We start from the raw sequence: 25916 nt of genomic DNA on the forward strand, positions 1-25916 counted from the left end.
TAGCTCCAAGTTAATAGGAGCTCGTCCTGCCCACGGACCGGGGCCGGTCCGTGTCCGGTGTGGGGCAAAGACGGGGCCCGACAACCGAGAGGGCCGGCAAATGCATCCCCGGGCCGTGTCTCCACGGCATATTCTGCTAGCCGATGAGCGGGAGCGACTTGCTAAAACATCACTTTTGAGCGAAACGACGTTTTGTATCCCCACAACAAACCCTTGGCATCGCAATTAGCAATGATTCGTCTCCAACATCCTTTTGACTGTGGGTCTCCCAGGAAGCACTACGGAAACATGATTTGCAGGGGGTATTCAGCGGTCTGGCTGACCAAGTCCTGAACTAAGACAACTTCGACTGAGAAATTCTGGCTTCCTTTAATCCGACAAACTCTGTCAGCTTGCTGCTCGAGCAGTTGGGTCATGAGGATCTTAAAGATACGGAAATAGCGCCCGGAAACAGACTGTGTCGGGCTTTTTCCTTTTCCCCGGATTTTGTTAATGCACGTTGCCGTAATCCCCCCGCACTCACCCCCACCGATGCTGACATGGTGATGGCATCGGCACCCTCTTATGTATCTCGTTTTGAATCTGGTCATTTTCTACGGAGTCATGAACAGTTCCAAATCACTGCTGAATCTAACACAAGATCTCTGTCAACATGCCAGATTCAAGATGAAAGTAACCCAACATTGATAGTCTTGGAGAATCTCCAAGAAGCAGTTCAGCCCAAGCAAGCTCCCTTGCTTGCTCGACCCCGCGAATTCAAGTGCGGAGAAGCAGGCAAACTAGCAGCGTGCCACCCGCCCTGCGTTAATGCACCCGCCCCCCAATCTGGGGTAATTCGAGCCGCCAGCGGGTCCCCCGAACTGCCCGTATCAATGCATACTTTCAAGCTATTCGAGCACGACGCATCCTTTCCTCGTAGGCGTCTCCAACACGGCCGCTTTTGTGATTTGCCCGGGACATTCCCCGCGAGACCCGCGTCGTGGTTTTGGAACTCCCGCGCGCGCCCGCCCAAACGGAGGGCAGCTGCTTGCGCACTGTCATCTGCAGCTGAGAGACAGGTTGAGACAGAACCCTGCGCGGGGGAACAGACGGGAACCTCTAGTTTCCAACCTTGGTAGCTCCGCGGCCAACGAAACTCCACAGATCGGGGAAACTTGTTGAGTCGGACAGGGCGGACACCCGCATCTTTTGGCGCGAATTCGCACACAGAGCTGCTTGTCTACGGGCATACAGCAGCACTGAGGCCGATCTATCCCCGGACGAACCCCTCATCCTACGTGTCGCGATGAACCCCGTCAGGTGATGTCACGACTCAGCCTCCGGCGCGGAGGAACGGAAAGTTCTCTCTCTCTTCTTCGTGAGGGGTAGCATTGTTCATAAATGTTGCTGCTGGACCTCCAAGGTTGACGATAGCTTCGATTATCCCAGGCCCGGACTTCTCTTTCGTACGCACGCACGACTAGATCGTCCTTCACACACGCACGCACCATGGCTGGAGCATTTCCTCACAATGATCGGATCGAGCCCGGCTCGGTAAACCTTCCCGCCCGCCCGTATCCCCCATCAGTTCGCTCGACATCGGTTGATGCGGGGAAGGTGGCGGCGGACACCATCACCGCCTTCAACGCCGCGCTGCGATCTAAGAACTACAAGGCGCTCGCGAACCTGTTTGTCTCAGACGGCTACTGGCGCGACCACCTCTGTTTATCCTGGGACCTACGCACTCTCAAGGGGAGGGAAAAGATCCAAAAGCTGTTGAGCGATCGTTGTCGTCTTACCGAGGTTGCCGTCGACACATCCACCGAATACCGAGCTCCCCACCTGGCTGCCCTCGACGCTCACGGCAAGGTCCAATGTCTGCAGTTCTTCATCAATGTGAACACCCAAGTAGGCCCTGGCCAGGGTGTCGTTCGTATGATTGAGTCTGACGGCAAGTGGGAGATTCTCAGCTTCTTCACCGCCCTCAGAGAAATCAAGGGCCATGAGGAGCCTCTCCGGCACCGCCGTGAGAAGGGCGTTGAGCATGTCGGTATCCGAGACGGGAAGAATTGGAAGGAAAAGAGAGAAGACACGGTCAACTACACCGACACTGAGCCCACCGTTGTCATCATTGGTGAGTAGGCCTATACCTCTTTGCGGCGAGGAGATTGCTCACACACCCAAACAGGTGGAGGTCAAGCTGGGTTGACTGTTGCTGCTCGGTTGAAGATGCTCAATGTAAATGCATTGGTGGTCGATAAGCACGGTCGGGTTGGTGATAGCTGGCGCAAGAGGTATGAAAGCCACCACATCAGGGCTGAATATAGCTGACTTTCGTGAACTACAGATACCATCAGCTCGTTCTCCACGATCCTGTCTGGTACGACCACCTACCATACATCAGCTTCCCAGCAAACTGGCCCATCTTCACTCCGAAAGATAAGATCGCCGAGTTCTTCGAGTCCTACGCCAATCTTCTCGAATTGAACGTATGGACCTCGACGACAATGACCAAGTCATCATGGGATGACTCCAAAAAGCAGTGGACCCTGACCCTCGACCGCCAAAAGGCAGATGGCACGAAAGAGACTCGAGTCCTGCACCCGAGACATGTCATCCAGGCAACGGGTCACTCTGGGAAGATGTTCTTCCCCGACATCAAGGGGATGAGCAACTTCAAGGGCGACCGGTTGTGCCACAGCTCCGAGTTCTCCGGCGCGAAGCCCAACTCCAAGGGCAAGAAGGCCGTGGTTGTCGGATCATGCAACTCAGGCCACGATATCGCGCAGGACTTCTACGAGAATGGCTACGACGTGACGATGGTGCAGCGCAGCTCGACCTGTGTCGTCTCTTCAGCCTCCATCACAGAAATCGGCCTCAAGGGCCTCTACGACGAAGACTCACCACCAGTCGACGACGCAGACCTCTGGCTATGGAGCTTACCAGCCGAACTATTCAAGTCTCTCCAGATCGGAACGACAGAGCTGCAAAACGCCAACGACGCCAAGCTCCTCCAAGGCCTGCAGAAGGTCGGCTTCCAGCTCGACATGGGCCCCGGCGGCGGGGGCTTCTTCGTGAAATACTTCCAGCGGGGCGGTGGGTATTACATTGACGTCGGATGCAGCCAGCTCATCATCGACGGCGAGATCAAGATCAAGCAAGGGCAGGAGATCACGGAGATTCTGCCTCGCGGGTTGCGGTTCGCCGACGGCTCCGAGCTCGAGGCCGACGAGATCATCTTCGCGACCGGGTACCAGAACATGAGGACCGAGGCGCGCAACATCTTTGGCGACGAGGTCGCCGACAGGATCGGTGACGTCTGGGGCTTCGACGAGGAGGGCGAGTTCAGGACCATGTGGCGGCGGAGCGGGCACCCCGGATTCTGGTTCATGGGGGGTAATCTCGCCATCTGCCGGTACTTCTCTAAGATTTTGGCATTGCAGATCAAGGCCGTTGAAGAAGGCATCGACCAGGCTGGGCAGCCCGACCCCTCGCCCAGGCTCTAGGTTTTGATACCCGATGGAGCTTGCGTAGGGTGTTGTGATTAGATGCGGGCGCAGAAGATGTAATTATTCCCTGTCAGGCAGATTCAATGGATGTTTTTCTCAAAGCTCACATGACCACTAGCTCTCTGTCGGTGAGCCTTCATGCGGGACCTTGATATCATCTCAACCCCTCAGTGCAGGCTCGGATCTACGGCGGGAATGGCGAGTCGAAATGAGTTCCCGCTCTTCGTGCTAGACATGCCCAAAGACACGTGAATTTCTGCCCCCAATTCGCGATTCCACGTCGCCATCACCAAGTGGGCACTACAGCGGCCGCATCGTCAGCTTCAGGAAACTGATCAGCGCCGAAAGACGGATTGGGCCAAGTGAAGACACGGTGAAATTGCACGACTCTCATAAAAAACCCTCTTGGTTCCAGCAACGCAGAGCTTAAGACCCAGCCTTATGCCCATCTGTTGATCGCGTCCCTGGCCGATGTAACGTGAGCGTCTCACGTCCACTCATTCCGATCGCCGGCACGGTGCCCTCGTGGCCCTCACAACAGGCCTGACTGCCACCCACAAGGTTCTCCATCCTCCAACACAAATCTTCTTTTGCAACCCGGGAATATCGGAGGCCTGAAAAGGGTCTTTTAACCTCTGTGGATCTGCTCAATTGCGCAGGCAGCCTGGGCTATTTTGCCCTGTTCGCCATGAGTGATGGCAACCATCGGCACCTACCGGCCGATTCCCTATCCACCCTGCGGGCAGAAGATTTTCGTCGCAATGCCGATCACTAGGAGAATATTGGGAACTATTGAAGCTTCTAAGGATTTAGTTTTATCTCTCGTCCTCTGGCTTGCGAATTTTGGTTCTCTCCGGTGAATTTAATGGGGATTTTTGCATCATCAGCAAAGCGCGCGGTGGTTCCGAGGTGGGCTGATCGTCACTGTCAGACTGTCAGTTGACATTTAGCGGCTGCGATCATCGACTCTTTCGCACTGACAACGCCACAAATCTGTTCTCTACTGCGCCGGCTCCTTCGTCGGCTCGCCGGAGCACTGGAAAGAACTCTTCAAAGCCGTACGTTCTTCTTCAGCCGTTGGAACTAAAATGAGTCCCTTTTGTAACCGGTTTTCAGGAGCATCGGAACAGTGGGCCGTGTTCCAACACGAGGCAATAAGCCCGCTGCGAAAAAAGCAATGTTCAGTGGTTCACGGAGGTCGCGCAATGTCTCAACGAGAGGTTTTCCAGAAGGAGAGAATAGAGCGAAATGTATGCACATGCGCCGCAGACAAGGATCGGAATCCGCGCAGATTCTGCGACGCGGGACCATATCCATAGTAAGCACCTCCACCACACGCCGAGGTCGCACCGCCGGTGGTGTTCCTCGATTCTGTGGCCCTCATCACGTCACTCATCACAGCATCTCCCACAACCCGGCAGGGTCGTTGCAAATTTACCAAGTCTGTCGGGAACTCACAAGTCCGTCCGACATGAAAGAAGAAAACCTAAAAAGCGTTATCCCGCTGGCGAGCGTTGCGTTGACACAAGTCCCGAGATGCAGGCCTCGCACCTGCGTCGAAGCTGATTGGAGAGCCCATCAACACGCTACGCAAGCGATCGTCTGCTTCATTCAGGGGCCGCCGTCTGGGCAGCAGAGAAGAATCGGCCTGATGTTCTGCAGCAGCAGCAGCAGCCAACTGAAGGATTCCCTCCCGGCACAAGCATCTTTTCGATTTGTAAACCCCGGTCGGCGAGCTGCGTCTGCAATTGGCCCGCGAAGAAGGTCATCTCACACCGGGGAATCATCTGTTGGGGCAGAAGCCTCGAAACATGGGAGGGCCCCTGGTCATCGGGCTACCACCCTACGGCCTAGGGTGTGGTCGATTCTCACTCGTTGGTGGGCCTGGCGGGATCCTCATCTCCTTTCCCCGGACTGGAAACTATCGGAGGCAATGCCTGCATGATGGCCTTTCTCAGGGCACCAATGCCACTACGCGAGGAGATCGAGTTGCCCTCGACTAGCGCACTCAGCCTCTATTACGACGTTCAACCGAGGTGAGGTACACCCCATGCCGATGCAGAATTTCTCGGCCGGCGCTGTCCTATCCCATCAACGAGCCTGAAGAAAGACATTGTCTTGTGGAGAGACGTCTTATGTGTCTGGGTTGTTTCGATCTGGCAGGGCTGCAGGTGTGTGGCCCGGGGGAGGGAAGACCAGCGGGTGCGATAATAAAGACAGAATGTTCGTCTCGTCTGCGGCATCTTGTCTCCCCTTTCTTGGTCAACTGTTCTTTTCTCTTGCATCAGCCAACACCACTATCATGGCGGCGATACTACCGACGGCATACCCGGATGCGAGGCAGCAAGCCCAGAATGGGGCGGCGGTGGAAAATATCGACCACTCTCTCGATGGAGAGTCCAGATTCGGCGAGATCGTTGCCATCCTCATCGTTGGCTCGGTGCTATCATCAGTTGCGGTCGGGCTTAGGGCATTCACGAGACTGTGCATGCTTCGGACGTTTGGTATGGATGACATGGTCATGATAGCGGCACAGGTAGGTCGAAGGTTCTCGATGTCGACCTGTACGGACGAAGAAGCTGACGGAGTTTGTCAGGCACTTGCACTTGGTTCTGCAGTAGCTATTGGACTGGGTAAGTCGACTCATGGTTCGGTATGCTGGTGTGCAGCATTCTGATGATCAACCAATAGAGGGACAGTACGGCCTTGGATCTCACTCATGGGTACCACCTCCCGAAGACTACGTCCCATACATGAAGGTACATCACCTCGCTGTGACATCTGCTTGGAGACAGTGTACTCATAGTGTTGTTAGTCCTTTTACAGCTCCGTTGTTGTGTACAACATCGCCATCTGCCTCGTCAAGATTTCGATTCTCTTCCAATACCGCAGAATCTTTGCCAACGAGATCATGCAAAAGCTGACCATGGGAGGGCTGATTTTCATGGGGCTCTGGACCTTCACGCTTTCCATTCTTCTGCCTCTAGTGTGCTACCCAGTCGCCAAGTTCTGGGACGACAGCATAGACGGCAAATGTCTGGACTACTTGACGATCTGGTACGCGATGGCAGGCGTCAACCTGGTGTCCGACTTCGTCATCTTCAGCATGCCCATTCCCGTCATCAAGTCGCTCCAACTCCCACGCCGGCAGAAGCGCATGCTACTCCTGGTGTTCGGCCTCGGATTCTTGTAAGTCAGACGAACTAAGCAGCTGCAGGTGTGAGCGCACAGTATGTATGCTAACGTCGATCTGTGTCACAGTACCTGCATCATCTCCGCCCTTCGGATCCGAACCCTCCGCGTCGCTGCCGATACCAAGGACCCGTACTGGGACAACGTGGATGCAGCCACATGGTCGTTCCTGGAAGTCACCATTGGAATCTTAGCAGCATGCCTGCCGACTCTCCGGCCGATCTTCGTCTCCCTTCTGCCTCGAATTTTCAATGGGTCCTCATTCCATGGCAAGAGCAGCGGCAGACCATCGAGATACGCGAACCCCTATGTGCAAGCGAGCCACAACGACAGAGCCACCGGTCCGTTGTACAAGAGCCAGCAGCCGCCATCATCAAGCAGCACGGAAGGCCTGAACCACAATGAGGACATCGAGATGGGCGCTCGCGAGGCCGAGTCATCGAAGGACTACACAGTCACCGTGACTGCCAGCAGATCAAAGAGCCCCGAGAACAAGCTTCACCGGCTGAAGAGCCAAAGAGACTCTGCTGAGAGACAGGTTATCGGACAGATCATGACAACAACAGTTGTGACACAAGAGGTGACGTTTGAGCGACCGACCAAGTCTTGAAGAGGACGGGAAGAAGAATGAGCATGATGTTGAATGATTGAAGCCAATGACTAGAATAATTAACAATAATATTCCCTTGGGTTGATTGAACTGCCGCAACACCACGGTAACGTTACGGTAAATCTCCGTGTGCATTCAAAATCTTCATCGCGGCTAGATAAGTTGAGATAACGGAGATGGCCTAGACTCTTGTATGAGCTCCCGAATGCGGGTGCCTAGTTCATTCCCGAAACCGAGGATGAAAGACATTGCGATATTCTGTAGGAAGAACTTTGGGAAGAATTGTGGGCAAAGCGGACAGAAGAACAGGCAGCCATTTTTGGGCCAATTAAGCTTACATGGACAGCGAGCAGCCCACTTCACCTTCCATGTCCAGCTTGAAGAGCGAATCCCATCAGCAATAAATCCGGTCGAAAGCCCCAGTTCCGAGCATCGCCCCGCTCCGCGTGCACTCCGCCAAGCACACCGGGCCGAGCTGCTTGGCTCCCTCAGTCTCCCGACCCGGGGTTCGGATTCTGATGCAGGACATCAGCGGCAGAGTAAAAGGCTTAACTCCCCGATTGTTGCCGGTAGTTGAAGGATCGCGACCAGGGTCGTTGAAGAACCGGCGCTGAGGACTTCGCGATAGGCGTTCTGGATGCCTTTCGTGGCTTTGGCTGATCCCCACTCCCCCTTTCATAAGTCCCATTAACCCTGGACGTTCGGGTCCACGATCACTTCATGCACACTTGACGGGTGCCATAAGGGCACCTCGCTTACTATCTTCATAAGTCTAGAGTCCTTAAGACTTAATCTTAAAAAAAATAAGCCCAAGTGATCATGAGGTCTTCGGCTGGAGCAATCCGTAAACAGGCAGCAGTTAATCGTGGTGGGTGGGTTCTGTTGATTCTTCACACCACTTACCTTAAACCGAGGTCGACATGATCATATAAAACTGTTTTACCGTATCATTTAGCAGTCTTCTTTGATGCCGTGATCGACACCGACGACAAGCACGCACATACAACACCATGTATTGGTGGACAACCGCTCTGCTTCTTGCGGGCTCTGGCTTGCTCACAGAGACGGTCGCGTTTCCCGCAAACTTCGACCACCGTCGCGATGACTCTCCCATCGAATCGCATCCGTTTGCGGACTTTGGGCCAGTCGGACCCTCTGTCGTGAAGCGCGCTGACAAGCCTGATTTGCGCATCCTGCCTCTCGGAGCATCCATCATGAGCGGTGTTGGATCCAGCAATGGCAACGGGTATTGACAAAGATAATGCGTTCTATGTTGTTCATCAGCTGATATGTTCCAGCTTGAGGAAGCCTCTGAGAGATGCACTTCGATTCGATGGTTACGAAGTTGACATGGTCGGCGGTAGAAACTCGGGTACCATGAAGGACAATGTACGTTGCCTTCAATGTTCGTCACGACTCAGCTACTGAATTGTCACAGGACCATGAAGCTGTTCCGGGAGATATTCTCACGGAGATCCGCACCCGGCTCCAGCACGCTCTTGGATACAAGGTAAGTGCTAACACTAAGTCATTCTTGGTCGTGCATTCAGCTAATACCCGGCAAGGCCAACGTGATCATTATCAACGGAGGCACGAACGATGCGGTGCGAAACATCGACACAGGAAACGCGTACAGTCGAATGAACGATATCCTCAACGACATTTGGAACTCCGAAGACATGGGCGAATCATGTGTTATCCTGTCCACTCTCCTTGACACATCGGACCCAACCGGCACTGTCCAGCGAATCACGATCAACAACCAATACCGAACACTGGTCAACGACAGGAAGGGCGATGGCAAGTGCATAGTCCTGGCTGATATGGATCCCGAGGAAGGGTCGCAGCATGGATGGATCAACGCTTGGGACACTTGGGGAGACTACACCGCCAACGAGAACCCTCATACGCACCCCAACGTAAGGCTCTATCACGAACCAGCTCTTGTGACTTGGCTAACAGCAAACTTCCAGGACGAAGGGCATCGAAAGATGGCGTACATCTTCTATAAGGGCATTCTCAAAGTTCTTGCGACCGGCCAGGTTATGCCGCCATCTACTGAGTTCGAGGTGGCTGATCCGGTCTGCGGCAAGTTTTCTGGCACTGGTCTCAATCCTGGTGGAAAGACGCAAAGAGGCACTGGCAACGACGACGACGTCTACCGTCACTACAGCGAAGAGATGGGGGTGAGTGAAATTACACGAAGCCTTTATTTGAATGTCGGCTAACCCGAGTAGATCGTCTGGACTGCCGAAAGCGAGTGGGATCGAGACCAATGGCGATTCGCCCGGCTGTACTCCAACAAGTACGACGACTTCGTTGCTTGGGTCAAAGTCAGCAGCACCGAGAACGTGTTTGCTGTTTGGTAAGTTGGGACGAACTCCTTCTTTTGGATGTTGTCGGCTAACACCCTACAAGGGCAAACTCGGCAGACGGAAAGGGCAACTTCGCCCAGGTTTCTGACCTTTCTCCGGGCATGTACTGCGAGCCTGCCGGCCAATACTTCATCGACATGAACGGCGACGGCCTGGATGACTTCGTATGCATTGACAGCAAGGGCAACGCACACCTGTCCATCAACAACGGCGACGGCAACCGATCAGCAGGGAAGCCACCTTCCTTCAAGGCCCTCGGGCAGATCAAGACTGCTGAGACTTCGAGTCGATCCAACGTGCGCATGGGAGACATTGATGGCGACGGACGTGGCGACTACATCGTCATTGACAAGCTTGGCACGGTTAGTGCCTGGCGCAACGGCTGGGTTGACGATAAGCCAAAGTACTGGCAGGCCTTGGGTACTCGATGGACAGACCAATACACTCGCGACATCACAGGAGTTCAATTCCACGACATCAATGGAGATGTAAGTTCGGCCTGCTTTTGATTTAAGAACATGTGAAAGGATTGGGACTAAGTGCTCGCTCAGGGGCGCGATGATTGGCTTTGGACCGACAAGACTGGTGCTACGACAACCTTCACCAACAGCCGCTCTTGCAAAAAGGGAGTGGAAGGAAATGGCCTCAACGTCGCCTGGCGTCAGGGCTTCTTCGAAACTGAAGGTACCGGTCCTACTCACAAGGGTGTTCCTGGCTATGTTACCAAGGACGAGTCCGATCTGCGCAAGCGAGTTCATTTCGCCCGAGTCTACGGTGGCTCCTCCTCTTTCGGCAACCTCTCCCTGAAGGATTACGTCTTCCTCGAACATACCAAACTCTCGAATGGCAATCACAGCTTCAAGATGCGCATCTGGAAGAACACTGGAGGTGGCGCATCCAAGCTGAAGATGGACGGTAACAAGTACTGCAATATGGTCGGGCACGAAGACGGCCGTTCTGATTACGTTTGGGTGTGGTCTAACGGTAAGATGGAGCTCTTCATCAACCGAGGCAAGAAGGCTATCTCCGACAATGACGCTGAAGGGTTCTGGGACTGGTCGCCCGGTGTGATTTGGACGCCCCCTTCAGCGATGCATCGACTGGACCTACACCTCGCGGACTGGGATGGTGACGGCGCATGTGACATTATCTACGTCAACCCGGAAACAAACGCGCTCAGAGTCTTCATCAACAACTATCCCAAGTCAAACAAGTGGGAATTCAGCGAGACCTCCGCCCCGAGCCCAGGTTGTGGGGAGAAGAGAGGAGTTGGTATCAACGACTGTAGGTTTTCAAAAACTCTGTCTGAGATGACAATGGGTGCTAATTATACTAGTGGCCGTCCGTTTTGCGGATTTGACGGGCAACAAGCGAGCCGATTTCCTGTGCCTCCGTCCAGACGGATACGTCTCGGGAGCTCTCCACCAAAATGACGGAAGCTTCAAGGACGTTGGCCAGATCAAAGTCGCCGAGGGCCATGATCGAGCCATGTTGCGCTTTGCCGATGTCAACGGTGATGGCAAGGATGACTTCCTGTGGATTGAAAAGTTCTCGGGCGACACGTTTGTTTGGTACAATGGTGGCGAAGACAGCAGCCGGCCTCTGGGATCTGCGTTTTACTGGCGCCAGCAGACCGAAAAGGCTTATGCTGGTCTTGCTGCCGGCACTTGTCTCTTCTACACCGACCTTTCGGGCGACTGGCGCGCTGACGAGCATTACGTGCTCGAGTCCCTCAACAACGTTGCCGAGACGTCGTTCAGCCCGGCGTGTGGTCTGAGCAACGTCGAAGGCGATGATCCTGAGGGAGTGGTCGACCCTCAACTCCCTGTGAGACCGGATGACAACGGCGACGACGAGGTTCCCGACGGCGTTTGTGCCTACCCGATCCTTGGCACGACGCAGTTGACGCTCCAGAATACTTGGGAAAAGTCAGGCGCCGCGGACCATCTGAACAAGTATTTCAAGACGCATGGCACGGACGGCTGGTCGACAAACTACTTGTACGACATTCTTGGTACCCAGCATGACTGTGGCGACATCTTCTCAACAACTTGCACGCCGCCGACTTCGCAATGCTCCACCTACGACCCCAATGAGGCATTCTTCGTCCACCAGCAGATTGCCAACTTGCATAGTGGCATGTTCAAATGGTGGGGCATGATGGTCAACGACAGTGTCAGCGCTCTTGGCAGCGACATCACGGACATTGTGGACACGTACGGCACTCCCAGTGAAGATCCCGTCACCACGCTGAACATGCTCGTTGGCCTCTTCACCAGCCTGGCGGGGATAGCGGGAACGATTGGAGACGCTGTGCCTGGAACTACGGCAGCCGGCCTTGGGAAGTTTGTCAACCCAATGACTTTGATAGCCGGTGTCATTGCCATCACCGCTACCAACGACTTGAACGAGCCCACGATTGACCCTGAGGACCTCGAAAAGAACCTGAAGAAAAGCTACAGCCAGATGTTCTCGGCAATTTCGGACAGGGCGAGGAGTACCCTTGAAGCCACGTTGAATGGAAAGCCGCTTTCCGGGGAGATGCTCGAGAGAGCCGGCGTGGCTTCAATGCAGGAGTATATCCAGCACCAGTTCGCTGATGGCGCATGGTTGAGTTCAGAGTTGATTGGCGACTTGGTGGATGCCATGGCGCAAAACGTCTTCCAGAAATTCGTAAGATTCTTCTCAATGCCTTTCCTTTATGTGGAGAATCGGTAGCTGACAAGTCGCACAGAGAGAGTATGCTTTGGTCAAAGCCATCAAGACCAACAACAAGAGACAGTACATCTTCATCGTCACTGGACCGAAAGCGAAGGTGGTATACAACGTAAGTCATGTTCGCATCAACGACCGAGTTAGGAAGCTGATCACACGCCGCAGAATGAACAGGTCTACATGAGTCAAGAGGCTTGCGAATCAATGTCAGCCCGTGTTTGGCACGATGATGTGAGTTGTCCCCAGGTACACAGACTACGCGCGATTTCTAACCATCTTTTAGCTGTGCCTTGCTATGGGTTATACCGAAATCAACGTTGCCGAAAAGCAGGTGTGGAAGACGATTGGAGACACGGAAGCCGACGGCATGAAGCAGTGGATCAAAGACTTCCGTGCGGCCATGGTCAACAACTACGAGTGCTACAAAAAGAAGGGGTCTGATGGCAAATTGGATGATCCGGAGTTTCCGGCGCCTTTTGACGCGACTGCCACGATCGAGTATCCGCAATGCTTTTGGAACATTTGGTCGCATGAGGATCTTGATTAGAAGAACAGGATTGGTGGATTACAGCTGAACGTTTTTGGTCTTCTTTGTACATATTTCAACTCTGCTTCTCTCACTCCTTTGAGTTTCGTTTGTCAAATAATACGTAATATCCATGTCCCATTTACACAGGACATGCTTCGGCTCTCGCGTCCAGTGATTCGCCATCCCCGTATCCAGGGCTTTTCATGTGTGGCACTGGATTCTGGCTCACGGACCAGCTCCTCTTAATGCCAACAGACTTCCCAGGCCTGTACAATTTCACAGAGGCGCCTCGGTAGACCAGACTATGGGCCATTCTTCCGCCATTGCATCTCACCCCGGCTTTCTCTTAGCGACGTAGAGGTCAGTCGCGTCTTGGCAACCTCAACGATGGCCTGGGTAGGTCGGAGCCGTCACAAGTTATCCCGAAGATTCCCCTGCGCTTCCGAAGATCTCCCACCCCGGCTCGCGTGTGAGTCTGGAGATGGCCAATACGAGAACCGCCACGAGTACTATAAAAGAACTATGTTTGACAAATGTTTGTTTCCAAATGGCAATCGTATGCTTACGAAGATTCCTTTCCGTGCCTTATGATGGCATTAGGGACGAATGCCGCGGTCGACGAGACTGTGGATTTCCCTTCAGGCGATGTAGGGCGTCATGTAGGGCGCAGCGACGACGAGAAGATGTTATCTGGTCAGCCGTGAGTCCCACATGTAATGCATTTGTCGTCTCTGCTGACAAATACAAGGCACGACTGTCTAGCCCCAGCACTGGTCGACTTGAGAAGACGTGCGTGTCGGAGAATACTCAAGTACAACAGCAGCCTCTCTCCAGAATCTTCGCCTGTGGCAGAGTCTTCCTTCCGAGATACTCTGCTTCGAGAGATTTTTGGGAAGACTGGTGAATTCCCACGGGTGGAACCTCCTTTGACAGTTGGGTACGGCTGCAACATTGAGGTTGGAGATGGCTTTCATGCTCAGTCGAAGTAAGTGACCCCCTCAGCCACCTCTTTCCAGCATTCAATGAATACTGACCATGACAGTCTCGTGATTCTCGACAGCGCAATGGTCAAAATCGGCCACCGCGTTTTCATCGGTCCATCTGTAACGATCATGACGGCGACGGAAGGCAAGGGGTCCGGCGATGCATGGCGGCGGCAGTGTGCTCAGCCAGTCTTCATCGGAGACGACTGTTGCATGGGCGCAAACGTGACCATCTTTCCAGGAGTATCAATTGGAAGAGGCTGCAAAATTGCTGCTGGAAGCTTCGTGCGAAACGACATACCAGATTTCTCAGTTGCATTGGGAGGACCGGCCAAAGTTGCGCCAGAGGCGTCGAATTTGGGTTGTCGATGACTCTCAGAAGCTGTCTTTTCTACCACCAAAGAACTTCATGGTAGCTAACTCACGAGGCTATCCTAGTCGGATGCGACAGTTGACGAAGCGACAGCCGATGGACCTTGATCGCGTGACGACTAAGGAAATCCGCTGGCATCGGCAACTTTCCAGAGCCTCCATCGCGGGTTTCTCCGCTGTTGAGCTGATGCGGTCATGCCGACATCTGGGCTGATCAAGAAGCTCTTGACATTCGGTTGATGGTGGGCCTCCCAGCGAGTCTGTCGGCCCTGCATTCCGCCAGAAGTGGGCCAAAAGGAACACGGAGTTCTTCCCGAGCACTTGTCTTCCGGACTTCAGCCCTGACCAATAGCTACCAGGGATGCTTTGTCTTGCGCAATTCTCCGCTTGGTTCTCGGTTGGCTTTGGCGGTCAGGGGTACACGGTCTTTCTCTTGACCGCGACTCACGCGTCTCTTGGCCTCGCTGGGCAGATGCCGCGACACCCAGTTCTACGGCCCGTTCTATCTCCGGATGTAGCTGTTCGAGTACGAAGAGAACGGCGCTGTTCCGAGGGCTGCTTCCGAGCCTGATTGTCCATGACATCCCCGACCCGACCTGACGGTTGCTTGGCGCCGAGTGGCTCGATGTCGCCAGCTCAGTTTGGAGAAGTTAAAAGTGGAACATTATGTCTTCTTGGGCATGGATGCCCGCTTGAGCGGATGATGGCCGCATCACTCCAGGTAAGTCACAGTCTTTACGATGAGGCTCGCATGAAATGTTTCGACCTAGAGCGCTGACTATGGGGCTTCAGCCCAGCAAAAGCCGCCCACACCAGCCGAGTCGGATGAACGCAGCAATGTACCAACATCATGATGGTCTAGCTAGCTACCATTGCAGCCGTCGCAACATTCTATCCACTGGCAATGACACACGAATCTTGCGTACTCATTCTCCTCATATGTCGGACTCCCGCACAACCCGCATCAACGGTTGCTGAGGGCGACAGTCCTCCGACCTGACCATGTTGGCGCTTCCAGCTGCCATTCGATGCTACGCCAAGCTAGAAGGGCCGTATGTCAACCCCGGTCTGCATCGTGGAGACCCCACAAGCTGACATCCACACCTAAGGTGAGCGGCATGGCATCGTGCCCCTTTTACCGCAGTCCGCGCGCAGCAATTGCGATGTCTAGAACCCGTGTCCCACTGAAGTTGCGATGGGGGTGGAATCTCTGGGGTTGGATGGATTCTCCGGGGCTGGGCCACAGTGTTTCGGGCAACCCATTCGCTGGTTCAACTCTGACGACATGAAAGCCAACAGTGGCACGGTTTCTTGGCCTCGGCCGCGTCGTGACCCAAGAGGCGATTGCGATTTAAGTCCCGAGCGCTCCCTCGAACTTCAAGCCGATGCCGTTTCGCTTGTCTCTCACCAATCTTATCGACTTTCCAAAATTCTTCCGTGTTGTTTGGCGACCCCACATCAGCGTTGACATGAAGCAGCCGTCAGGTGGAGAAGCCAAGGCTGTTGGCCATGAATTGGCCAGTGTTCTTCCCAACGATGGCATTCCATGGTGGAAGAAGAGTCATCTGATCAAGCTCAACTTCTGCATTGTCTCCTTCATGCTGTTCACCAGCTCAAACGGCTTCGATGGTTCTGTCATGAACGGCTTCCTGGCCCTGTCTCAGTGGAAAGACTTCATGGGCAATCCCACAGGTGCATGGCTTGGCTTCATCAACGCTATGTACTCTCTCGGAGCAGTCATTGGCTTTCCACTCACCGCGATGCTTTGCAACCGCTGGGGCCGCAAAATCGGCCTTTGGCTCAGCGTGTTCATCTCCTTGGTCGGCACTGCACTGCAAACCGCTGCTCCGAATCAAGCTGCGTTCATTACCGCCCGTTTCTTGATGGGTGTTTCCCAGGGTCTTTCGGTTGGAGCGCCCCTGTTGATCGCCGAAAACGCGTTCCCCACGCACCGTGGAATTGCTTCAAGCATGGTCGGTCAAGCGACATCTTTGAACTTGATCTTGAGTCACCTAAGCTAACGAGAGAAAAGTACAATTCGGGCTGGTACGTCGGTGCAATTGTTGCTGCGTGGGCGGTACGTCGTGAACTCTGTTCATTAGTCTCATGCAGCTTAAGACTAATGTGTGATAGACCTTTGGCACAAGGAACATGGAGGGCTCGGCAGCCTGGCGTATTCCCTCTGGCCTGATGGCGCTTTTGCCCTTGATGACTGTGCCTGCTCTGTTTCTCATGGATGAGTCCCCCCGATGGCTGGTATCTATGGATCGCGCGGACGAGGCAAGAATGAATCTTGCTAAGGCCCACTGTGGCGGCGATATCAATGCACCTCTTGTCACATTCGAAATGGTCGAGATTGAGGAGACTCTGAAGGCTGAAAAGCTTGCTAATGAGAGCACATCCTGGGCTGATTTGTGGTCTACTCCTGGAAATCGTCATCGCCTTTGGATCTCTGTCTCGCTGGGCATCTTTGCCCAATGGTCTGGTAAGTTAAGTACCTGTTGAAGTCACTACACAGAATGGGACTAATAAGAGCATCGTGTAGGAAATGGAGTGGTATCGTATTACTTGGCGATCATTCTGGAGTCTGTCGGTATTACCTCAGTCACGGATCAGACACTCATCTCCGGATGCCTTCAGATCTGGAATCTTATTTGGTCCACAGCGGCTGCCATCTGCGTCGACAAAGTTGGGCGCAAAGCTTTGTTCATGGCTAGTGGTATCATCATGCTCGTCTCGTACATCATTGTCACGGGTCTATCGGGAAGCTTCGCGACTAGCGGGAATGGTCCCACTGGAATTGCAGTTGTTCCATTTTTGTTCATGTAAGTCTTGACGCGTTCTACCTCTATTGTTATTCTTTGCTAATGTGTCCACAGCTACTTCCTTGGATACGATATTGCCCTCACACCCCTTGTGATCTCATACCCCGTTGAGATCTGGACGTACCAGATGAGAGCTCGCGGACTCGCAGTCTGCCAAATGGTCTCACTCGGAGCCATCTTCTTCAACACCTTCATTAACCCCATCGCCCTGGACGCCATTCAGTGGAAGTACTATTTTGTCTTCGTTGCGATTTTGGTCGCAATGCTGGTGACGGTATGGTTCACTTACCCCGAGACTCGAGGACGAACACTCGAAAGCATCGCCTGGCTGTTTGATGGAGATGAGGCAAATGTTGGTATTGCCACCGCCGAGAACACACTCAAGAGCACCAACCAGCATATTGAGGACCATACTACGGACGAATCTCAGGAGAAGCAGTGATTGAAACTGCGAAACGCTCAAAGAACTAACACATGCAACCACGCATGATGTGCAGCAATTACAAATCAGAGTTGGCGATGTTTCTGTAGAAGGCAGAGTCAACAAAAATGCTTGATTAAATTCCATTCCGAACTCCTCTTAAATATGCTTCTATAACACGGCCAAGTGTTGCAGGTCTTTTTGTAAAAGCAATCAGGCTCTTATCTGCCTATCTGAATCTTCCTTTCTCTTGCTCGCGCCTCTGAAGTCACCAGCTTGGGAGAACCAGCTTACCATCAGCATCTAGATATTCCTTAGCAATCACATCAACTGCTCGTCTCAGCCTCGTCACAGATTCTCGGATCTCTTGCTCGGTGACAATGAAAGGTGGCGATACCACAACTGAATCCATCTTCCAAGTTCCGGGGAACCCCATGTTCTTCAGCACAAGAACGCCCTGGTTCTCGACCGCTTCATCCACCACTCGATGTGAAAAGTCGTCGCCCATCGGGAAAGGTGTGCGCGTCGCCGGATCGCGCATGAACTCAACAGCCCACAAGAGCCCACGACCGCGGATGTTGCCTGTCAGTGGGTGTTGGCCGAGCTCTTCGTGCAGCAGCCTGCCAAGAAGCTCGCCCTGCTTTCTCACATTTGACAGAAGGTCTTGCTCCCTGATGATCTTCTGAACTGCGAGCGCGGCCGCACATGATGTCGGATGTGCCTGGAATGTGTGTCCGCCCGCCAGCGCGCCTTGTGGCGTTGCAATCGCGTCGAAGATGCGTTGGTGAACTAAGACTCCAGATACCGGGATGAACCCGCCTCCAAGTGACTTCCCGATCATTTGCAGGTCAGGCCCGCTGATTTCCTCTTGCTGCCAGGCGTGGAGAGTGCCTGTTCTACCCATCCCACATAGAACTTCGTCAAGGACCAGCAATGCCCCATACCGGTCGCATATCTCTCGTACAGCCTTGAAGTAGCCCTTGACTGCAGGAACGGAAGCAAGTGTTGATCCTGCAACGGTTTCAGCGACAAAAGCTGCGACCGTGTCAGGCCCAAGACGCTGGAATTCAGCCTCAAGCTGGTTTACCAGTCGCTCGAGATATGCTTCGTCAGACTCGTCATTGAGCTTGCCGCGATAGGAGCAGCAGGCATCCACGAACGACACATTTTCAGACATCCAGTGCCGATAGATGTCACGGCGGCCCTCGTGTCCTGTGATGCATAGAGCACCGAGGGTATTGCCGTGGTAGCTCTGCTTCCGTGCGATGAAGTTGATACGTTGCTGTTCTCCCTTTGCAGCCCAATACTGAGTAACCAGCTTCAGCATAGCCTCGGTCGCTTCACTGCCTGAGCCTAGGAAAATTGCTTTGCTGAGACCACCAGGATTGCCTTTAAGAATGTACGAGGCCAGCTCTTCCGTCGTATCTTCACAAAACCCGCCACCTGAGAACAGGTAGCCTATTTTGCGGAGTTGTTTGGTAACTGCTTCAGCTACCTCAGGTACATTATGCCCAAGACAAGCTACGCCAGGCCCTCCTGTGGCGTCGATAATGGTTCGCCCGTCATCGAGGGTCATAGTCGTTCCCGAAGCTGAGACTATGCGCAGAGGCTTTTGAGAGAAGGAGCGGTGGAAGATGCTTGAAGTTTGGAAAAAGTCGTTTAGAGCCATTGTGGAAGAGAACATAGTTCATGAATGCCGTTCTGTTGCAAGTCAAGGCCTTCGGCCTGAGTATGTGGCCAGAGTTGGTAAGTTTTAAGGAGAATAGATGGAGTATGATGACCTCGATGCCAACCAAATTTATCGTCTGAAAGGCAGAGCGATGTCGGTGAATGAACAGAAATGCCGTAAGGCTCTATCAACAACGAAGTCATAATGTAGATGGAAAGTTGCTTCTGCCACCGGCAATCTTTACCCCCCCCGACAACAGCCAAGCAAGAAATGCGCGCCGGAACCGCTCTAGATCTGGGGTAAGCTTTTAGTGTCGGGCACCTGCTGGCAAGGGGAGCCTTGTCGCCGATGACATGCTTTATCGTGCGAGATACGACCCCAGCTGTTCTTTTATCGCATCAGCCAATCAGAAAATGCCCGCCAGAGCCGCCCGGCTAAACGCAGGCGGGAATGCCCTCAATTCTGCAGCCCGTGTAGACTAGGGAAAGGTCTTCACCGCTATACGGTGACTGCTTTGACCGCTTTTGGATAGGCGGGGTTGATGACCGAAAGCTTAGGTTCAGAGGACGAGAGGCAGACACGGCTACTCGATTCAAAGGAGCAATGTTGGTAACGTTCAGGAAACATCTCCGATAGAGCGGAGCAAACTTATCTGCACTGCAAGGAAGGGGCTTCGGCCTCAACTTAACCGAGAGATAAGACCTAGAACCACACTACGCCGTATCGTACAACACTTAAATTACTTATTCGAATGTCCTTATGAGACGTGAATTCCGCCACCTTCATGAACCATGTGTAGATGAACACTTCCCTCCTTCTTTCTTTTGGTCTTCTGCTTTGACCCAGGCGATCAATAACGTCTTGGTGTCTTGGCTCGTAAAGCAACTCAGGTTTGGTCGTTGGTCAAGACTGAATGACGTCCGTTGATATGTCTGACTCACTACGTATACCGCATGAGGGTTCTCTTGAACAAAAAGGAGCCACGGACAAGGCAGGCCCGAGGGTTGACTTCGAAGACGGCGATATTCAGAGTGGCCATGTGGACGCATCCGACCACACCCACCGAAGACTGAAGCCCCGCCATATCCAGTTGATTGGGATTGCCGGCACGATCGGTACTGCGTAAGTACCCAGGAATTTAACTTGGCAGAAGAAAATAAAGTTCTTTCTAACATGGCTGATGATCTCAGACTATTCGTCAACATTGGAAAGGGCTTGCTGAGCGGAGGTCCAGCAAGCCTGTTCATAGCGTACTGCTTATGGTACGAGCGTATCATTCACGACTTATCTGTAAACTCGGGCTAATGGATACAGGTGTCCCGTTGTGCTTTCTATTTCCCTCTGCATGTCAGAAATGGCGACGTATCTCCCAGTCTCTTCGCCTTTCATCCGCTTTGCCGGCCGATTCGTCGACGAGTCTTTCGGTGTTGCAGCGGGTTACAATTTCTTCCTTTTCCAAGCGTCGCTGTGTGAGCAAAGCCCTATGATCAGCCCCCTGACTGCTGCTAACATCCTGTCATAGTGCCATTTGAGATCACCGTATGCAATGTCGTGATACGATACTGGACGGAGGCCATACCTGTTTGGGCCGTCTGCCTCGTTTTTCTCGTGCTATACGCTATTCTGAATTTTGTCGCGGTCAAGTTCTTCGGCGAAGCAGAGTTCTGGCTTTCCCTCGGAAAGGTCATTCTTATTGTTGGCCTAATCTCCTACACCTTTGTCGTCATGGTTGGCGGTAACCCAAGGCATGATACGTTCGGATTTCGCTACTGGTATGACCCTGGTGCATTCCAGGAACTCTATCGGGAGGGCTCTCTCGGCCGCTTTCTTGGGTTCATGTACTGCCTCATCCAAGCAGCTTTCGTCATCGCTGGTCCTGAGTACGTCTCAATGACCGCAGGTGAGGCCGAGAACCCAAGAAAGGTCCTTCCGAAGGCGTATAGGTCGATATTCTGGCGGCTGACAACTTTCTTCGTTCTCGGATCTCTTGCTGTTGGAATCGTCGTGCCGTCTGATGACCCAAAGCTGAAAGAGGCGTACTCGAGCAGCAAGGGAGGCGCCGCTGGATCACCATATGTGCGGTCGATGGATATCCTAGGCATTCCTATCCTGCCTCACATTGTCAATGCCTTGATCTTGACATCCGCCTTCAGTGCTGGCAATAGCACAACATACTGCGCAACAAGAACCCTGTACGGCATGGCTCTTGAAGGCAAGGCCCCTCGCTTCCTAGCCAAGTGCAACAAAGCCGGCGTGCCTTACTACTCCGTTGCGGTTGTCATGTGTTTCGGCGGTCTCTCCTTTCTGCAGGTTTCCAACTCGACAGCGGTGGTTCTCAATTGGTTCGTCTCTTTGGTCACAGCCTCCCAGCTGATCAACTTCTGCGTCATCGCCTTCACCTTCACACGTTTCATGAAAGCATGCAGCGCCCAAGGAATTTCCAGAGACTCACTGCCTTATAAAGCACCGTTCCAACCCTACACGACTTGGTTTGCGTTCACTTGCTGTTCTGTCATGGTCCTAATCGCTGGATACAGCATCTTCATCGACGACAACTTCACTGTCCCTGATTTCCTCTTTCAATACATGATGGTAGGCGTATTTCCGGTGGTGTTTGCTTTCTGGAAGGTATTGAAGAAGACGAAGTGGCTGAAGCCCACCGAGGTCGACCTTACGACCGGCGTATGGGAGATTGATGTTTACACGGAGAACTTTGTACCCACGCCTTCAAAAACGGCGTTTACGCGGGCGCTGGACAAAGTATTTAGTTAAGTAAGCGTCTGGATAGAAAGGTCTCGAACATGTGGTTATTTGAGGTACTGTTGCAACAATTGCTGCCAAAATGAAGGTCTCTCTATCGATAGCCGTCGGTGAGAGATGTGATATCAAACGATGGAAAGCTTCCACTGCCTCCTATCCAAAACATCGCGCCAATCGACCTCCTTATTTGATAATCGAAGTTGCCAAAGCTCCTCAAGAACTCTCAGCGCGCAGTCGTAGTTGTAAAGATGCCGGGATACCACGATTGACTTCATCTTCGTTCTTATCGCCTCGATGTCGTCCGGGTGGCTGATCTCTCCACCGCAGATGAAAAGCGGAAAGAGCAACGAGCTCTCAACAAGGCTCTTGTGGGGAATCTTGCGTAGTCTTTCAATGATACCATGAGCCAGCGAGGGGGCCTTGGTCTGCAACTCAGTGCTGCCTGGAAAGTTACGACGCACTACTCGATGAAGATGAAGTAAGGCGGCATTACGGTACATCTCGGCAAGGTCGACTAAACCCTCAGACTGGTCAGCGGTGTCGCATTCCCAACACAGCAACTCTTCTTCCAGCCTCAGCGCCCTCTCCCGAAAAGCAGTCTGGACGAAGTCCTCCTGAAGGTGCGATAGCATCATATCGGCATTGAGCACGCTTGTCTCCGAGATCAGGAACAGTAGCCGAGACCCAACTCCGAATAAGCTGTCTGGGGGCTCCCTCTCTCCAAATAACCAATAATGCCCTGCCACCAGGAGAGGCCGAGTATCTGCGGCCACAGCCGCCATGATATCGTGGTAAGCGAAACTGCGCAGAAGCCATTGGCCCTCGAAGGAGGAAAACGAAGTGGTATCCCATGTTGCATCTCCATTGTCGCAAACAGACCGCATCACTTCATTCGCGCCGCTGAGATGTGTAAACCATTGCCTGGTGTCGCCAGATATGCTTTCCAGGGCACACTGTACCAGACAACAGGCCATCTCAATCTCCGGCTCTCGCTTAGCGGATGCGATCAAGGTTGACAGTGATCGCAACGCCCTTCCCCGGCATTGCAGAGCTAGCCTTTCGTAAGAAGTTTCCAACTGGGCCAGATGTGTCGATGACCAAGCTATGATAGTGTCGAGGAAGGCTGGCGAGTCCATGGCAAGTGGCAGGAAGACCGATATGAAGCAGTTGTTTTCCAGGTTTGTAGTGATCAATGCAGCGAGGGTTTGGGTGTAATATCGCAGCACCACCCTTCTTTGAGCCGCGAAATCTTCCGGAATCTGGGCGCCTCCATGTTGCAGCCAAAAGGCTGAGATGTCCGGAGTCTTGGTAGTCAAAGAAGCAGACGGGCCACGTGGTTCGGCGGAGGGGTCTTGAGGGACCGACTTTCGTGGGCGACCGCGTTTTCGCGGCTGTTTTAGATCCTCTCTGCGGCAGATGAAATTCAGGCGGCTACATGCGCCGCAGATGGGATAGATCTGATCGCATTTCTTCTTGCTGTTCACTCATGTTGGCCAAGTCGTCGACGCGGGGAATGAACACTGAGACCCACCGATCGCGACACGTCAGGCAGCCGTTGCGTAGGCGTTTTTGCGATATGCTTGCTTCAACTGCGCTAGTCATGGTCTTGACCTATTGCTGCGGAAAGCTGATGATGCGACTGCCAATTGAAGACCAAGACTGAACGGCCAAAATACCAGACTTTGGAGGGGTAAAGTTGGGTTCATGCAAGCCTTATCATCAGCAGCCTTCGGGGCTTATCTATCTAACTAAGCGACATTGCAGCTACTGAGTCCTTTTTTCTTGCTGCATGAGGAGTCGAGCCCTGAACCTTGTTAGCTTCCACTCTCTCAGAGCCACCCATTATTGAGAGCACACGTCGAAACACAGTTGCTATCAGTAAGAGGTCTTCGCCATGTGTTTCTTTCTCATAATGCCACTCTAATTCTTTTAGACAATTATGACGCGTGGAAAGCGTTCACTCACCAGCCTCACCTAAGTACCGGACGCAGCTGGCAGGTCTTCTGGCACGCGTCGTGGCTCATTCCGGCCGACCCTAAATGGGCCTCGCCTTTCTACGAACCGTTCTCGCACAAGTCACGGGAGATGCTCAATCCACGCTATTCTAATTCTGACGTTCAATTACCGAATCAGCGGAAGATCTACTGTCTCAAGTCCGGTGGCTTTCCACTAGGACAAGTTAGTGCCAGCACGCCCCTGGCCTTGACTAAACCAAAGTAGCTGAGACGCCGGGGGCCCGAGGGATGGCATCATTGTTGCCTTGGTCTCCCTTGATATTCAAACATTTATGGTCAATCTTCCTTGTCTTCCTGCCAATGAACACCTGAAAGGCCCATCATCCATGTCGTGATGCCACACTCCGCCGCCGACAGAAACCTCTGGCTGGCCTATGCCAACGCAGTCAAGGAGGCCATCCAGTTTGAGCCAACACATGGTATTGCCCTATACCTCTCCAGCAAGGCCCAGAAAGGACCCTTTGCTTCGCCACGGATACCTCTGGAATACACCAATGCCGGTATCTATGAAGCTGCGAATAATCATCTGCGAACAGGAGACCTTTTCTATCACCCTGATTCTCGAGATTCTTATGTTAAGTCTCTCAGAACGTGAGTCGCTTGACACTGAGAATAGGTGAAATTGCTCAGCTGATCACCTTGTTATAGCTTTCTCCAATCAGTTGATGCCGTAAGCGAGGTCTGCCAATCCGCTGCTTAGTGCGCGCTTCAACTGACATACACATCTGCAGGGTGCCAGGGGTGATGTTCACATCAGCATCGAGAGTTGTATTAGGGAGCTCGAAGATAGCCTTGAAATCTACGAGAAATCCGCTGATAAGGCTCGCCGGACATTCAAAAAGCACTCGGATGTGGGCATGACTGGTGATTCGACCTTTTCGCAATGGCACCAGACTAATGCGCCGGCGTTTTGCAACTCTATTCGAGATGTCGAGGTTGCATCTGATGCTCTTCTAGCTGCAGGAAGCGTGCTTATCGGACCGAGAGCGCAGAAGTGGAATCAAGACTTGAGAAAGCTCCTGTACGCAATGATGTCAGAGCAAGAGCTACCGGGGTGAGCCAAAGTCGGATATTCACAATGCAAGCCCTAAACCTGGGGAGCTGACAGAATAAAGGATGGCAATGCCGATTGACATGGACTTTACCCTCAGATCAGGCGAGAAATCTCAGAAACTGCTCAACAAAATCAAATTGCGTAAGAAGGCAAGTCCGTCAAAAGTTGTGGCTTGCGTTCCAGCGTTCTATTGCCCCGACTACGAGAATGTGGTCAGGGATTGGATCGGCGCGGGCCGTCGCGATGAACCGGGCGACAGATTATACGTCCGTTACGCAGAAGGAGAGATAGCCGACGAGGGTGGGTTCGGGCATGAACAGCTGGGCGACAGTTTCAAATTCACCTATCCACCATGGCTCTCATTCTATGTTGACGGACACGAGTTGCCTTTCAAGGCCGTCATGCAGGACAGCGATGTGGATATTACGATATCTTTTGACAACTTGAGAATTGTTAAAGTTGCCCCAGGCGCATGGTAGGTTCTCGTTGGCGCGCCTTCTCCTGAGAGGACAAGTTCTGAATCATCTCAAACAGGAACTTGGACAACCTTGGTTCATCGTATCCTCGGATGAAAGCGGGTCTTTCCACCGACGCAACCAAGATCGCACAGCCTCACAGGCTCGTTGTGATTAATAACCTGGTCTTGAGGATTTCATTCAGCGGTCGGGTGGTTGCTGAAGTTGCGAAGCAGCTGAACAGAATACAGTACTACGGGGGATTTATGAATGTCTTGGGAGTCTCTGCAGCGATAGACCAAGACAGGAGCACGGATCAGACATCACATACAGCCACATGGAACGCTAAAGATGGTGTCCTTGAGGTCATTCCAACCGTCGACGGAGGCTTCGCAACATTCATTGGGACGGTTGGCAAAGCGCTTTGAACATAATCTTGTGAAAGACGACGTG

At 53.0% G+C, this 25916-nt stretch overlaps 8 protein-coding genes across 8 annotated transcripts; 6 read left to right on the forward strand and 2 right to left on the reverse strand.

The window, feature by feature from the left end:
* Positions 1 to 1488: 1488 nt before the first annotated feature.
* Positions 1489 to 3485, forward strand: YUC11 (putative indole-3-pyruvate monooxygenase YUCCA11; the record flags this gene model as incomplete). The annotated part of the gene is made up of 3 exons (XM_037321420.1): positions 1489 to 2113; positions 2168 to 2273; positions 2327 to 3485. The coding sequence occupies 3 exons, from the start codon at positions 1489 to 1491 to the stop codon at positions 3483 to 3485; spliced, it is 1890 nt and encodes a 629-aa protein (XP_037179543.1).
* Positions 3486 to 5790: 2305 nt separating this feature from the next.
* On the forward strand, positions 5791 to 7290 carry CGCA056_v006170 (Satratoxin biosynthesis SC1 cluster protein 4; the record flags this gene model as incomplete). Its single annotated transcript, XM_037321421.1, has 5 exons — positions 5791 to 6024; positions 6085 to 6121; positions 6180 to 6247; positions 6304 to 6677; positions 6750 to 7290. 5 exons carry the CDS (start codon positions 5791 to 5793, stop codon positions 7288 to 7290), a joined length of 1254 nt encoding a protein of 417 aa, XP_037178714.1.
* A 1010-nt stretch (positions 7291 to 8300) lies between these two features.
* Positions 8301 to 12927, forward strand: CGCA056_v006171 (uncharacterized protein; the record flags this gene model as incomplete). The annotated part of the gene is made up of 12 exons (XM_037321422.1): positions 8301 to 8536; positions 8589 to 8679; positions 8729 to 8800; positions 8856 to 9209; positions 9264 to 9476; positions 9528 to 9655; positions 9709 to 10153; positions 10217 to 10949; positions 11002 to 12338; positions 12400 to 12492; positions 12546 to 12611; positions 12664 to 12927. The coding sequence occupies 12 exons, from the start codon at positions 8301 to 8303 to the stop codon at positions 12925 to 12927; spliced, it is 4032 nt and encodes a 1343-aa protein (XP_037180044.1).
* A 2806-nt stretch (positions 12928 to 15733) lies between these two features.
* CGCA056_v006172 (Lactose permease) lies at positions 15734 to 17531 on the forward strand (the record flags this gene model as incomplete). Its single annotated transcript, XM_037321423.1, has 5 exons — positions 15734 to 16237; positions 16297 to 16341; positions 16398 to 16749; positions 16810 to 17089; positions 17144 to 17531. 5 exons carry the CDS (start codon positions 15734 to 15736, stop codon positions 17529 to 17531), a joined length of 1569 nt encoding a protein of 522 aa, XP_037180045.1.
* A 247-nt stretch (positions 17532 to 17778) lies between these two features.
* CGCA056_v006173 (putative aminotransferase) lies at positions 17779 to 19179 on the reverse strand (the record flags this gene model as incomplete). The annotated part of the gene is made up of 1 exon (XM_037321424.1): positions 17779 to 19179. The coding sequence occupies one exon, from the start codon at positions 19177 to 19179 to the stop codon at positions 17779 to 17781; it is 1401 nt and encodes a 466-aa protein (XP_037178715.1).
* Positions 19180 to 20107: 928 nt separating this feature from the next.
* Positions 20108 to 21951, forward strand: AGP2-5 (General amino acid permease AGP2; the record flags this gene model as incomplete). Its single annotated transcript, XM_037321425.1, has 4 exons — positions 20108 to 20301; positions 20370 to 20441; positions 20494 to 20648; positions 20702 to 21951. The coding sequence occupies 4 exons, from the start codon at positions 20108 to 20110 to the stop codon at positions 21949 to 21951; spliced, it is 1671 nt and encodes a 556-aa protein (XP_037178718.1).
* A 113-nt stretch (positions 21952 to 22064) lies between these two features.
* UGA3 (Transcriptional activator protein UGA3) lies at positions 22065 to 23541 on the reverse strand (the record flags this gene model as incomplete). Its single annotated transcript, XM_037321426.1, has 2 exons — positions 22065 to 23415; positions 23471 to 23541. 2 exons carry the CDS (start codon positions 23539 to 23541, stop codon positions 22065 to 22067), a joined length of 1422 nt encoding a protein of 473 aa, XP_037178717.1.
* A 747-nt stretch (positions 23542 to 24288) lies between these two features.
* On the forward strand, positions 24289 to 25891 carry CGCA056_v006176 (uncharacterized protein; the record flags this gene model as incomplete). Its single annotated transcript, XM_037321427.1, has 5 exons — positions 24289 to 24545; positions 24603 to 24624; positions 24686 to 25008; positions 25070 to 25483; positions 25543 to 25891. 5 exons carry the CDS (start codon positions 24289 to 24291, stop codon positions 25889 to 25891), a joined length of 1365 nt encoding a protein of 454 aa, XP_037180047.1.
* Between the last annotated feature and the right edge of the window lie 25 nt (positions 25892 to 25916).

The sequence above is a fragment of the Colletotrichum aenigma genome (genome assembly GCF_013390185.1).
Source record: "Colletotrichum aenigma strain Cg56 chromosome Unknown KSG_Cg56_contig04, whole genome shotgun sequence".
Taxonomy (NCBI): Eukaryota; Fungi; Ascomycota; class Sordariomycetes; order Glomerellales; family Glomerellaceae; genus Colletotrichum; species Colletotrichum aenigma.